The following is a 13,637-nucleotide window of genomic DNA, read 5'->3' as shown; positions in this document are numbered from 1 at the left end:
TAGACGTATCCCATTAATGAAACACCCGCCCAGCGTAAGGCTATGGTAGACACCGGGCACTGCAGTGGGACTGGTTCGTGGCTCTAGGAACTGGGTGCTGCTGCTGTTCGCCCTTCAGCAGCGGTTGCTGCAGTGGGTGAAAGATGGAGGCTCAAGAGTACGGTCAGTTGGCACAACGCAACCATTACAGATGTGCCTCGAAAGACGACCTTGAGGGGCCCGATGCAATTGTGTGGCGAGCCGCATGTCAAGTCATGGCATGGCCGATGAAGTCGGCCGAAACAGAGAGCGGCAGCGGCTTAGGTAGGGAAAGGCACACACCGTGTCAGAGGACCAGCACTGCTGTGCCGCTCTGCTTGATGGTGTTTGCTTCATGCGACTTTGTGTGCGCTTATGGATGAGCTTTGTTTCGAGGCCGATCTGCACTGTTTCACCGGCTCACTTTATCACTTTTGTGGCGCGTATGAGCTTAGACGACGAAAGATGAGCGATTTAAAGCAACTACTATGGTCAACGTCGAGGTACGGATTGAAGGAATGCGGATAGCACGGCCGCTTTGTTAGCGGTGGGTCGGTAGCTCACTTCTATGCAAGCTTGTTTGCCGAAACACCGGGTACCCGGTCTTTAGGAAACACCGTCGACTCAGGTGACGGCTGTATCTTTCATACATGTTTTAGTTGTGTACAGAAGTCCGTCTACGCGCCGCGCCGGCAACAATTCATAAACGCTTTTGCAGTGCACGTGCCATGCCAGACCTTGTATGTGTCTGGTGGATGACGAACGAATGTGTGGGCGGCGAGGTTCACATGCATGCAGGGACAGTAATGTTGGGTATAACATGGCGCCGCTGTGGGTGGCCCCGTGTGCTCTTGATTGGAGGGACCTCTGTCGCGTCGCCATGCTCAATAAGGCCCTATAGGTAAGTGCCCTCGTGCAGGTGTCTCTTGGGACTTGAGAAACAAGAAGTAGTTGTGGTCGCCGCCCCGCTTGCCCCTCCTCCTCCTCCAGAGAGGAATGCAAGGAAACTAAAAGTGCGAAGGCAAATTCGGCTTTTTGCCTTTGCGGAGACGAAGCTTGGGGTGCGGTAGGGGCATCTGCTTTTGGTGAAGCCTAACGAGGGGGAGTGCTTCCTTCCCCATCCACTGTTGTGGATTGCTCTGTGGGCTCACTGAACGACGTTCGCTGTGCATTGATGTACATTGGTGTTTGCGGCGCGTGATGCGGTTGCCCCACTGTGCGCTGGGCCGCTTCTCAGGAGGCCCGCCGGCCCCTTGCTCGGTGTTTGGCGCGTTGTTGGTGTTCCTGTCCTGCCGTAGGGCACTTCAAGGCGCCGTCCGATGTTGTGTGTCTTAACTGCCTTAAAGCAATAAGAATTCGTTTGTTTTTTCCTCTGGCCAAGACAAGAAGGGGCCCAAGAGGCTGCGGCGACCTATACTGGTTACCTGCATAATTTATGTGGTGGAGCTCGCTATGATGGCCGTCCCCTCGTCCCCCTTAGGTTCGCTTGCGGCGTTGCATCCCAGGGGGTTTTATAGGCCCCTAACGAATGTGGGATGATGATGTGGCGTACCATTCCAAATGGTGGGCGGTGTATTCAGAAAGAGGAGGTTCTACCGAGGCATTTCCCCTTTCTGTGCATTGCACCCTAACGAAATGCTGAGACGAGACGAATGTTGAAATGATGGTTGTGGCAGGACGAGAAATGTGTGCGCTGCTCCGCCCTAGGAACCCATATAAGCGGGGGAATGGCATAATGTGCGGGTGCGTTTTTGTTTCATTATGCGCCTGTGTATGGTATGTATGGTATGGTACGAGAGCAAGAAGGTGAGCAGAAGGCCGTTCATTGGCTGCCGGGGTTCGTATGTGTGTGAATGTGTGTCTCTGTTTACGGCATGTCGTAACCCGGCGTGGCCTCCTGTGTGCGTGTCGGTCCTTCGTTTGGGCCCAGGACGCTGTTTGTGCGGGGTTTTCATTTTGCCGCTTGTCGTATGGTGGTTGCAGCGGGAGGTGTGGCGCGTGGCGCGCTGTGATGCTTGCCGCCGGAGCCAAAGCTCAACCCAGTTCGACCCGGTTCTGCTGAAGAATGTGGCCATGGGAAGGAATGAGTGATTATCGTACGTGTCTTCCAGGGGAGGATGTTTATTATTACTGCTGAATGGTCTTTGACTTGGGGGCGTGATGAGGCATTTTGGTAAGGTGTGCGGACGCGGTTCCCGAGGTTTTGAGCCATAGTATGGCTCCTTACGGTGGGCCGGCCGTGGGATAATTGAGAGGGCGTTTCAAAAGCTTATTCAATGACTGGGACGGGACAGGTGGCAAAATGGGATGCGGCGCGGGAGTTTCCCTCTGCATGGCCGGAGAATTGGACATAGTTGACTTCATAGGCTAAGAGGTCGGGGCAGTGAGGCGCTTAGACTGTTAAGTGCACTCCGGAGGTGGCTGCTGGAGGGGGCAGTTACCAGTCCCGTTGTGGCTTCGAGGAAGTTGAGGAAAGCACAGCAGCAAACCCGGTCGCGATGATTGACAGGCAGGTGCAAGGACTGCAGGGCCCTGCGATCCTTTCCCCGGCTTGCACTCCACTTCTTTCCGCCGCCCTCTTAGCGCTTCCAACCACAAAACAATCGCGTACATGACTACATGGCTTATAAACCTAGGACCACCTAATTGCAGAGAATCATGCGAAGACCGTGAAATGACGAAAACGTGCCAACGTACGTGCAGTCCGTCGTCGCCGAAGCTGTCTTGCCCAACACGCATATTTAGCAGACTCGGTGCAGTCTTCCGGACGACGGGGCGAGGGGCGATGCGCTCTCCTTGCTGCATCGGTCATTGCTCCATGTCCACGAGACCCGTTCGCCATGCCTCCTTAAACTAAACTTCTCAACTAGCGACTATGAAACGCCCCGGGACGCCTTACGAGGAAACCGTGCCCCCCGACGCCTTGGCCCTCCTCTCCCCGCACAACAAACGGGGTTCATATGACCATTGGGGGGCCCCACTCCCTGTCTACCCCCTGCGCTGTCCCAAGCTGATTAACCCGCACCCAATCCGTGGGCTAGTTAACATACAAGGACAAACACCAGAAGCAAAACATGCGGGTCGTTTTCCACACTGGAAGTCCGTCCTCGCGCACCTACTTTCCCTGCTTCATCACCTTACCCTCCAGAGCTACTTAAACCCCCATTCAAGAATACATTACGACTATCAGGAACCGCCCAAGCACTCCACCGCACCCAACCACGAGAGCGCCAATCATGCCCTCCTCCGGGGGTGTTACGGATAACGCCCCATGTTCATTGTCACAGACAGCATCAGTACCCGCCAACGCGAACCAAGCCGCCCTTCTTGCCATGCACCATGCCCGCCCCATCGTACCCCCCTTCCGCCCGCAGCTGGCCACGATCCCCCTTCGTCCGAGGGGCCTTCTTGTTAAATTTGTACTCAGGCCTCTTTTGCTTGGGCTGTTTGGGTCCCAGCCCCAAGCCTTGAAGCAGGTCCAGATCCGCCGCATCCAGGTCATCAGGAGGCGCCGTAGCCGACCCCGCAGCAGCTACCGCAGCTCCAGACCTTGACGCCTCCAGCATTGGGCTCCCGCCGTCCTCATCACCATCATCATCATCATCATCGTCGTCGCCGCCGTCTGATGAGACCACGTCCGTGGCCGTGGCCGCCGCCGGGGATGGTCGGAGGGCCCCTGCCGCCGGTGCTCCCGGCACCCACCCCGGTGGCTCGCTGCCCGGCGGCATCAGGCAATAGACGAGCTTGCCGTTGGTATAGTCACGGAGGATCTGGCGGCCCGCCCGGGTTTCATCCGGCAGACCAGACCCCGCAGTCCACCCGCGTAGAACAGCATACGCCCTGTGCGTGCATGTGTGCGCCATCGCGCGCGTTAGGAATGGGGACATGTGATACTTCCGTCTTGCCTTGAATGATATCAGGAATGTGTAAATGTGAGGACGCGGGGATGTTTGGATGTGCGTGTGAGGTGTCCATCCTCTGGGAAGTACAAGTGCCCGGTAGCATCATCCCGGGGAATGTGGTGTTCGCATCCGTCCGTCCGTCCGTCATTCCAGCTGATAGTTCTCATCGCTCAACCTACTTTGCAGTGGGATTGTATGTGTACTCCAGACGCGCTGCATACCCCACTCGCCCCGTGCAGCCCACAAACGAAAGCTCCTTCCCCTTCCAGGCAGCCCGCCGCACCTCGGCCCGCACTACCCAAAGTCCCCAAAACCCAAGCGAACCCAGCGTATCAACCCCCACAAAGCACGTGCACACTTACTTACCTCAGCACTTGCTCCGCCGTCGGCGGGTCATCCGGGCTCATGTGTCGTGGCGGCGGCGGTAGCTTGATGCCGTACACCGCGGTCAGCTGTGCGCGCCCCACGCGGCCCGCCACCACCTCTACCGGCTGCCGAATATCTGTCAGCCGGTCAATAGGCACCACGCCTGCCGCCACCATCTCCGCGCGGCTGCGGGCAAACTTGGGCATCACTAGACCCGGGCAGTCGCACAGCACCACCCCGGGCGATACGTGCAGCGTCTGAAAGTGCTTCGTCTTGCCGGGCGTGGGCGCCACCGCGGTCTTTTTGGCGCCAAAGAGCGCATTGATGGTGGAGGACTTGCCCACGTTGGGGTAGCCCACCAGGCCCACCATGTGGCGGCGCTCAGGGCCCTCATCGACCCGTGGGTCATCTGGACCCGCCACTGCCACTGCCGCCGCGCATTTGCGCTCGAACAAGTCCAATAGCTCGTCCACATCCAAGATGCGGATACGCGGGTCGGCCGCCGCTTGTGCTGCTACTGCCGCTGCCCCACCCGCAGCAGCAGCCTCCTGTTGTTGCTGTTGTAGTACTTTGCGTAGGGCTGTGGGGTCTACTCCAAGTGCCGCGGCTTCGGAGCGCAGCCGCTGCTGCTCCTGAATCACCGCATGGGCAGACCAGAACGCGTACTCCACGCCCGCCTGCGCGGGTGCACCGTCGGGAATCCGGGGGCAGCTACTTGGCGGTGAACAGCCGCATGCAGCGCAGAACACGAATACATGGACCACGAAACGCAACGTTCCACCACCCGACATTCCCCGTGCGCGAGGCGGATTGCAGTACCCGCACCTTGTCAAAGTAGTCCGCCCAGGCCGCCCTCACGTTGGGTGGCAGCAGGTCCGCCTTGTTGAGCAGCAGCAAGGAGCTCTTACTGGAGTGCAGCTCCCGGCTGTACCGCTCCAGGTCCTCACTGCGGTACAGCAGCGGGTCGCGTGCATCCAGCACCTGATGGCGGAGGGGGGAAGGGTCCACGCGGGGCGGCGCGTGAGAGTTGAACTGGGGAGGCACTGGCGGTTGACGAAGTGGCGCACAGCGCGGGGATGGGATACGTGTCATATGACCCTATAGCTGCACGGTACCTACCTGCACATGCTTCCCGTGATCACCTCCTCGCCTGCAAAACGCACGGCGTCTGTCCTCACGGGCTAACCCTCCGCTCAGGCCCCCTCTGCCAGGGAGGAACCCAGGTCCCAACGTAATTCCCCAGGTCCGACCCAATCAGCTCCAAGGCCCTCTCCCCCCTTCGCTCCCACCTGCACCACGATGTCCGACCTCTCCAGCACCCGCCAGAGCTGCCTCCACACCTCCAGGTTCTTCTCAAAGGGAGTCAGCACCAGCCGCTCCTCCTCCTCCAGTTGGGCCAGGTTGCGGCGCCAGGACAGGAAAGCGGTGCGCTCCTGGGAGGAGGGAAGTAGGGAGGGGGAGGACAGGCAAGATTACAAGCAGAACATATGTATAATCTGGTGGAGATGCCCCTCTCCACAGCACCACGTACGACCCCCCCTACTTGATCTCAAACTCCCACACAACTCCCCCACAGCCCTACCCTCCTCACCTCTACATCATAACCACCGTCCCTTAGCTATCCCCAGCTCCCATTGCCTCGAATCACCTGACACACAGGGAGCAGCCAGATCCCGCTAAACCCCCCTGACTACGAAAGGAACGCCTCCCAACACAAATGCGGTGGCCCCAGTCCCCGCCCGCCAAAGCAGCCACCACCGCTCACTTGCACATCCAGCTGCTCGGGTGTCATGTCCGCCGTCCAGGGGGGCCGACGGGGCAGCGCCAGGCGGTGGGCGTTACGCGCCTCCGCCTCCATGCGCTCCTCCTGCCTCCGCGCCTCCGCCAGCGGGTCCACCACACCCATACTCACTACCACCGCGTGACCCCGCTCAGCGGTGAAGTCCCGGTCAGCTAGGTCCGCCTAAGGGCATATGGGTGAGTAGGGTGTGCGGGGACCAGCTTTTGAAACGGGCAATGCGAAGGAAACAGACAAGCTGCCCTATTCGTGCTTAGGTATAGACGCGAGGGGCGTGTGGGGGCATGTGGGCTGCGAGGCACTGTAGGTAAACCGGCCAAACATGTCGCAGGGCACTGCATTTGCACATTGCAAGTGCTACACTGCCGTACCATGGCCATCAGCTCGTCCAGGTCATTGCGGTCCAGCACGCTCTGCATGTTACGGCTCCCTGGAGCCCCTTCAAGAGTGGTGTGTTTGAACTGAGCGCTGATGGCGGCTTGGGTGGTGGGTGCGGTCTGTGAAGGGGGGAGGGAAAGGAGGTGGAATGGTCGCCATGGGGGGGAGGAGAGGGTATGCAAAGGGGTAAGGAGGGGCGTGACATGAAACAGCATACGCATAACACCGGGTAAGAACATTTGACATGGGTTGTGATCAGCGGTTAACTCCCGCCCGCTTAAATGTACGAGCTGCAGTCAACTTGCCCTGGTTTCAGAGCTATGGGGCTAAGGGTGCGCTTTGAGGGGCGACTACCCTTGGAAGCGGATAAGTAAGTGGTGAGAGGTGGCATCAAGGGAATCCACATAAAAGAGCCGTGGGGTCTTTTCATGGCCGCTGAAATGACCCCAGTCAGGCCCCAGTTCTTGCGACGGAGAGCCGCAGATGGAACCCTAGAGTGCAGTGTTGCTTCAGACATTTTACAGCAAGTCGAATATAGGGAGACCAGGCAAGGACGGGCAGCAACGAAGGATAACTGGCGACAGCAGTTTGCAAGGCGCCGGACCCAGGGTCGTTGACAATAGAGATGTTGTCGAAATGACGGTGTGTAGAACGAGAATCAGCAATGACATCGCCGTGCCATTCAAGCTCCAGACGCAAGGAGAATCGTTGGCCATCATCACAACACACCTTCTTATTCTTCGCCGCCAGCATTCCGCCGACGTGCTCGCCAGCCTTTCGGGCCTTGCCATTGTGCCGGCCCATACTTTTTTAATTCCGCTACAGAACGGAAGATTGGTAACGTAGGAAGCTGACTTAATGTGTGTTCTGATTGGACGCGTGAGACACGACAGCCGACACCGTCCCTGATAAGAATGCCGTAAAACGTTCTTCAACACTCGAAAACCGATAGTTACGTGTTGGTTAGTTCATGCAACTGAAGAGCTACCTTTAGTCGGTGTATTACGACTGTCGTACAAGTGCTGTTTTAACTGCCATAAAGACAAACAGAATCTTTTTCGGCTTTGAGTAGAGTAAACGAAAGAAGCAACGTACTTATGTGGGTTCTGAGACAGGCATCAAGTTACAAGGTAGTGCGTTCGATACCCGTGGTTCGTCTTTAATCACTGAAGAGTTCCAGAGGCTTACGCGCATCTAAATTTGTAGACTAGTCTCGAAGGATAAGCTCATAACGGAAAGGGGGAAACGCTAGTGTCCTACCTCGCTTCACATCTAATAGGAGAGCGTCTTGATATGGGCAGGACGCCATATGGCGATGATGATAGACCCGGACCGTCTCCCTACAGCGACAACTACCTCGCAACATTCGCTGCAACAACCATACAACGCTGGTGGCGAGGCTACCGCGTGCGGAGGGAATACCTCGCAAAGGTATTTTCCGAACGTAAACTCGGGTGATCACATCGGTTTTGTATTGGCGCTGGCTGTGGATCATTTGCGGCCTTCTCGCCCGCGGCCTTGCAACCCCAGCCGGACGCGCAGCTGAGAAGCGCCTCACTACAATCCCCACCCTGCACGTCCCCTCACCGCTGGTGTATGCAACACAAAGACCGGGGTGGGGCCATTGTGGGGGTTAACCCTACCGGTACCCATGGCAACGAGGCCACGAGCAGGCACGTGTAGGGGGCATGTTTCATGCCCTGAAGAGCTTTTCATCCACACTCACATGATTTCAACACAAAGTCTCCAAAAATATTCCGGCTGCCTCAGCCATAGAACGTCCAGAAAGCATAGCATAGCGAAAACAACGCAGTGCCACAACGTCAATGTCATTGCCTGCGCCTCTCCAATGCAATTCTTAAGCCAAAGCAGCGGCCCTCCCCTTTCTTAGTATCCGCCCTGCTAGGGCCACAACCCCAACTCCGGATTTGTGGAGACCCGCAGGGCCCCATTGGCACACGCGATTGCAATCCAAAGGTACCTACTTCGATGATAAATACTGCATCGACAGCGGCAAACCCAGCCTTTCACGCTCTTTGCTACCATGCGCTCCTTCACCTACCTACTCACCACACAACAAACTCTGGCCCGCTGCCGTCCCCTTAGCGTGCGCGCATCCGCAAGATAGAGTTGGACTGGGCTACCCACCACGACATCACCTACCGCGCCAACATGGCGGCCAGAATCATTCAGACGGCCTGGCGATCCTACCGCAACCGCCGCATCTTCACCTACTACAGGGACCTCATCCGGTTCAGGTGACCGGGGAGGGCGGGAGGGGGGGCCGTGGAGGGCGCATGGAGGGGGAGTCAGGGGATGTGGCGCGACACCATTGGGGGCTGAAACGCCCCTCGGCGGGAAGGGTATTGGCGCGTGTGTCACCTTGGAGGAGCTCTTTTGGAGCGCGAAGGGGAGAGGCGTCGGCTCCGTGCTACTGCGGCTGCACAGGGATGTTGCGGCCGCGCCTACAGTGGGATGGCTGTGGGTGGCAGGGTTGGCGGGGATGGGCTTTGCCGCAGCTGGGTTCCGGTACGTCACTTGGTGGCGCTCAAGGCTACAGAGCCCACGGGAGCTATTGGTCGCGTTTAAGATTCGGGCTTAAAATATTTGGTACAACTTTTCACAAGCCCGGAACCTTATTATTACCTTTAGAAGGTCGACACCTTCGATCATTCAGCAATCCCACATCGTGGTCGTTGTTATTGACGTTCCTGCTCCAGGGAGCGTGGTGATCCGCGGGAGCTGCTCCGTGTCATCAACCCGCGGGAGGCCCAACTAGTGGATGCGGCGGCTGGCATCCACGTGCGCTTCCGTCTTGGGGGCACCATGTTCCCGCCGCTGGTGTTTTACAAGATCTTCACGCACCGACCCGTGGCCGATATCTGCGCCTTCGGGCCCCGGGACTATGCCAACGAGGTGCGAGTCACGCCGGGAGAGTTGCACAACCACCGCCCAGCTGCTGCTGCTGCAGCGTCCGCAGGCCCGCCGGGGCCGCTGCTGGGGTTGCCGGCGGCGGCGGGCGGCGGCAAGAAGGGCGGCGGAAGTGGCAACAGCGTGGTGGGGGCCGGGAAGCGAGCGAAGAAAAAACACGTGTTTAAAGAGGACGAGTTTGAACTCGATAACTCATACAGGTAGGTGCACGACGGGAGCTTGCGAGAGAGGTCGTACGGGTGAGCAGGTGGGCTGGGGGACGTTGGGGGGCGGGAGGTTGAAGCTGAAAAGGAGGGAAGCGAGCAATGCTCACAGCAGCGTGCGGGTGCCTTGGTTGCCAAGGTTGAGGCTTGGGCCACGTGCAACAATTTGCACAGGTCCCATGCCGTGAAAGCGTCAGGCAATGTGCTGCTTGCTCAGAGGAATGGGCCGTGTTCCTCTCACATTCCTAAGGTCCACGAGTCTTCCTGGTGGGGTTTCTTAACCCCATGGTTGCCCATGTTCAGACCCGGCCGGGGACGTGTCTGTTTGTCGTTAGCTCGCACCTCCGAACCCTGCTGCGCCGCTTCAGAGAGTACATCAAGCCGGACGGGACCATCGGATGGCGCAGCACCACGGGCTGGTACGAGCGGCACGAGAACAACGGCTGGCGGCCGGTTTCGGAGCGGGTTCTGCTGGATGAAGACCCCGTCACTACCATGACACGCCTCAAGCGCCAGCCACTGTTCCACTACAACCCGGCGGTGCGCAGGTACGGAGGAAGGGTTTGTCTTGGGGACCGGGTTGTCACATCTCGTCCTCGGCTGTTACTGTGGTTAGGTGGTGATTTGGTCATTTGGCTGCGAGTTGCGGATTGTGTGTAGTGTTGCTGAGGCACAACGCCTTACCTTGAATTCCGGTCCTTTTCTTAACTCCACGCCCCGATCCCTCAGCCATCTAGTCCTCTGGCCCGAACTCCCTTTCTGGACTGCAGCCTCGCCCATTTTTCCACTGCATGTCGTTATTCCTTGACTGTCTTACCATGTACATATTTCTGTATGTAAGCAGCCATTTGTGTGTGTGTGTGTGTAAGCAGCCGCATCTCGACTCTTGGCAGTTCCACTTTGGAAAAAATACATGTGCACCCTTGTTTTAGAATCCTTGCCTCCCACCTCTTCGTTCCTCCCTCCAGGGAGCAGCGTGCCAAGATGATCAAGCAACGGAGGCGCGAGTGGCTGCGAAAGATGTACGCCGAAGGTGTGGGCGGCCTGCGGCCAGCTGGGACCCGCAACGATGATATCGTGTTAGGGTCCGGGCCGGTACCTGATTTGGACCTCAACCTTGGGGATCTGGAAGAAGGGCAGCTCGACGAAGAAGCGGATGAGCTTCTAGCATGGAGTGAGCACCTGGACTACAGGTCGTACTTTGACGATTGGACGAGCATGGCGTGCACGCTGGCTTCGGAAGCGTTCGTACCGGAGGATGAGGCGCCGTACTTGGAGGAGCTACCGCAGGCGCGCGCTGATGTGCGGCTTGCACTGGAGGCGGCAGGGGTGCCCAATGTGCCGTTCAAGGGTGGGCCTAATGCGGCATGTGGGACCGTCGTCCCGTTGAGCTAGCGAGTTGTATAGCTAATCTGTGAGCTAATAAACTAAAAGCACTGTCGGTGGTAGGGGGAAGGTGTGCGCCAATTTGAGTCGAGGAATTGGCGGTGCAAGCGTGTAATTGTGAGGCACGAGAGCAATTATTTGCAGCTTGAGGACTGAAGCTCACCATCGAACTGCGTAAGAAACGTAAACCTTGCATAGACAGAAAGCCCTCCCGAGTGTAGCAAGGTGTTGCGGCTTATAACTGCACAACAAGCGACGGACGGTTGAAGGGCAGGCGCACAATTGCAGGGTGTTCATGTGAAGAAGGATCAGCAGCATGTTAGGGCATAGCGTAATTGTATCAACTAGCTGGCTTCCAATTGTGGGAATAGCTGCGACCAGGTGGACGGACCCAATGTAGCACGAGGGCAGCCGATGTAGCGGCTGGCTCCATGTACACTCTCCGGGCACGATGGAAGGTATGGTGCATGGCTGTGCGCCAGAGGCTCCATATGCAATGGGAGCGGGAACTTGGAAGTATCAGGTGTGTGCTGATGAAGCACCAATAGTGATAGCTGAAGGAGAGTGTAGGCACGCACGTGTGTGTTATACACCTCGGTTGCGTTACCCAGAGAGGTGTAGCGAATGTGCCCATACGAGCCAGATAGAGGCCCAATAGCCACAAGTTGGATTAGGGACATAGTACAACGCAAAATTTCTAAAACCCAAGCAATATACACAAGAGAAACAAAGACATTAATCAACTACGACGCCTGAATAGAGACGAGCGTGTAAGCCAAATGCTGTGTACCAGATGGGCAAATTTTGTTTGCTCGCTGTCCATCATAATCGTCTGCATATCAGAGTTGTTACGTTCGAGATCTCACGACATGCAGAACAAGCTGGGCATTCTAGAAGAACGTGACGCTCATTTTCCGCCTTGCGCAGCGCGCTAAACTCACAGATCCTCCGCTCATGGGGCTTTCCAGCACATGCACGATTCGCCGCTGGGGTCCAACAGTACGTTCAGAACTTGAACGGTGCATTGCCTGGGATCTAGATATATGCCGCTCTGGGCCGGATCCCACCAAGAGCTTAATGATTAGAAACTATCTCAAACGAAAGGGCATCGGGTTGAAGTTTTCGTCTGGCTGACCGGTAGGCTTCTATGCTGTCGTCCACTCCTATCTGGACTAACGCGATGGGAACCAGGGGCGAAGGGACCATGAAGTTATGTATGCCGTAGCTGCGGCAGGTGTAGGCATTCCTGCTTGCATCCCTTAAAACATATCAGTCGTTCCTTGTTCCACAGAAAGCATGGATGCGGAACGGACTGCGCAATGGAAAACATTGCAGGAACGCTATCAGGTTACGGAGAAACCATGCACGCCAAGTCCCTCAACCTACAAATTCAGTTCCTCTACACAAGCAGGCTCTTTAGCTGCTTCCATTCCCTCGGACTGATTGAATCAACCCATAAGCACATGTAAGAACGTGGAACGGACTGCGTCAAGAACACGCCTCCCAGCTAGCATCAGCATATAAAATAGCCTGACTAGAACCCATGGCAGTCCGTCAGTCAAGTGGGTATTTGTAACCCTCGTGCAAAGCTTGGCTTACTCTACGACCATTATGGCAACATGACGACAGGGCGCCGTCATGCTAACACGACGACAGGCCGCCCGGACAATGAAGTCACTGAGGCAAACAAATGGCGACAGCCTGTTCATTGCACAGACGACTAACCATAGAAGTTACAACACAACTTATGAAAAAACAAATAATCAGCGCACAAGCAAAAATAACATGTAAACACACTCTAGTGACCGGATGAGACAACTGTATGTGGCTAGACCCCACACATAGCGCACGTGTAATGTGTCCAGGGCATATACGGCATACGGCACTGTTCCTATGTAATGCGGCCCCAATGCAGCACTATTCCTGTATAATGCGGCCCCAACCACGTGTACCCGTTTGCACCGCACCACCGCATCGGTCGTTAAAGTAACACAGTCACGATCCCCGCCACAGAGCTTCCCAGAGACTCCCTCCAGTTGTTACCGTCATTCCGCAACGCAGCGGCTGCGCACAAGGCTTAAAACAGCTTCAACGTGCTGTTAGCCGCCTCCGCAGCCTTCTCGTCTATCGACTTCTTTGCCTTAGCCTCGAATGCGGGGTGCTCCATAATTGCTTGAAACAGTTGCGTTCCCCGCAACGCGTTGGTAAGGGGGAGATGCCCACGAGGTGCGTCTAGGCTGTAGTTGAACTCCATTGGCCACTTCCTGTAGTTATTGTTCTCGCCTGTGGTCCAGTCAATCTGCTTGAAGAATTTCGGCCACCGCTTCGAGTTCTGATTCCAAATCTCCTTCTGTACACTGTACCCGAACTTCCCGTTGCTGGCAGCCTTCCATAAGCTGTCCAGAGTTTGGAAATCAGCCACCGAGATGTTCTTCACCTCCGTGAAGTAAACCCAGTTCCTCTTAATTGCACCCTCCCCCGCAAGCTTAATTAGCAATGCACGAGTCTCATCCTCCGCCTTTCTGAAATCCCCGTCGGCGAGGTGATTGCGCAGTGCAGTGTAATCCATACCAACCTGCGACAGAATACGCAGATCACAAGGTGGATGTTTTATCTGAAGAATTATTATTATTGTAAGCTTCTCAAATTAATTAA

At 56.6% G+C, this 13,637-nt stretch overlaps 3 protein-coding genes across 3 annotated transcripts; 1 reads left to right on the top strand and 2 right to left on the bottom strand.

The window, feature by feature from the left end:
- Positions 1-2,385: 2,385 nt before the first annotated feature.
- On the bottom strand, positions 2,386-7,266 carry VOLCADRAFT_105489 (uncharacterized protein; the record flags this gene model as incomplete). The annotated part of the gene is made up of 7 exons (XM_002952311.1): positions 2,386-3,858; positions 4,287-4,963; positions 5,112-5,267; positions 5,576-5,719; positions 6,052-6,249; positions 6,456-6,581; positions 7,192-7,266. 7 exons carry the CDS (start codon positions 7,264-7,266, stop codon positions 3,312-3,314), a joined length of 1,923 nt encoding a protein of 640 aa, XP_002952357.1. The 3' UTR covers positions 2,386-3,311.
- Positions 7,267-8,637: 1,371 nt separating this feature from the next.
- mot12 (uncharacterized protein) lies at positions 8,638-10,847 on the top strand (the record flags this gene model as incomplete). The annotated part of the gene is made up of 4 exons (XM_002952384.1): positions 8,638-8,720; positions 9,183-9,434; positions 10,004-10,144; positions 10,565-10,847. Coding segments are annotated over 4 exons (759 nt in total), but the record flags the coding sequence as incomplete, so codon positions are not given.
- A 1,383-nt stretch (positions 10,848-12,230) lies between these two features.
- Positions 12,231-13,605, bottom strand: VOLCADRAFT_75357 (uncharacterized protein). The gene has a single exon (XM_002952310.1). It carries the CDS (start codon positions 13,549-13,551, stop codon positions 13,060-13,062), a length of 492 nt encoding a protein of 163 aa, XP_002952356.1. The 5' UTR covers positions 13,552-13,605; the 3' UTR covers positions 12,231-13,059.
- Positions 13,606-13,637: the final 32 nt, after the last annotated feature.

The sequence above is a fragment of the Volvox carteri genome (assembly GCF_000143455.1).
Source record: "Volvox carteri f. nagariensis unplaced genomic scaffold VOLCAscaffold_29, whole genome shotgun sequence".
NCBI lineage: Eukaryota > Viridiplantae > Chlorophyta > Chlorophyceae > Chlamydomonadales > Volvocaceae > Volvox > Volvox carteri.
The sequence above is the reverse complement of the archived record's forward strand: the minus strand, read 5'-3'. Positions and strand labels throughout refer to the sequence as shown.

Bases quoted from the DNA above. Each gene is read 5' to 3' on its own strand.
- VOLCADRAFT_75357 (XM_002952310.1), bottom strand. From the start codon at position 13,551: ATGGATTACACTGCACTGCGCAATCACCTCGCCGACGGGGATTTCAGA.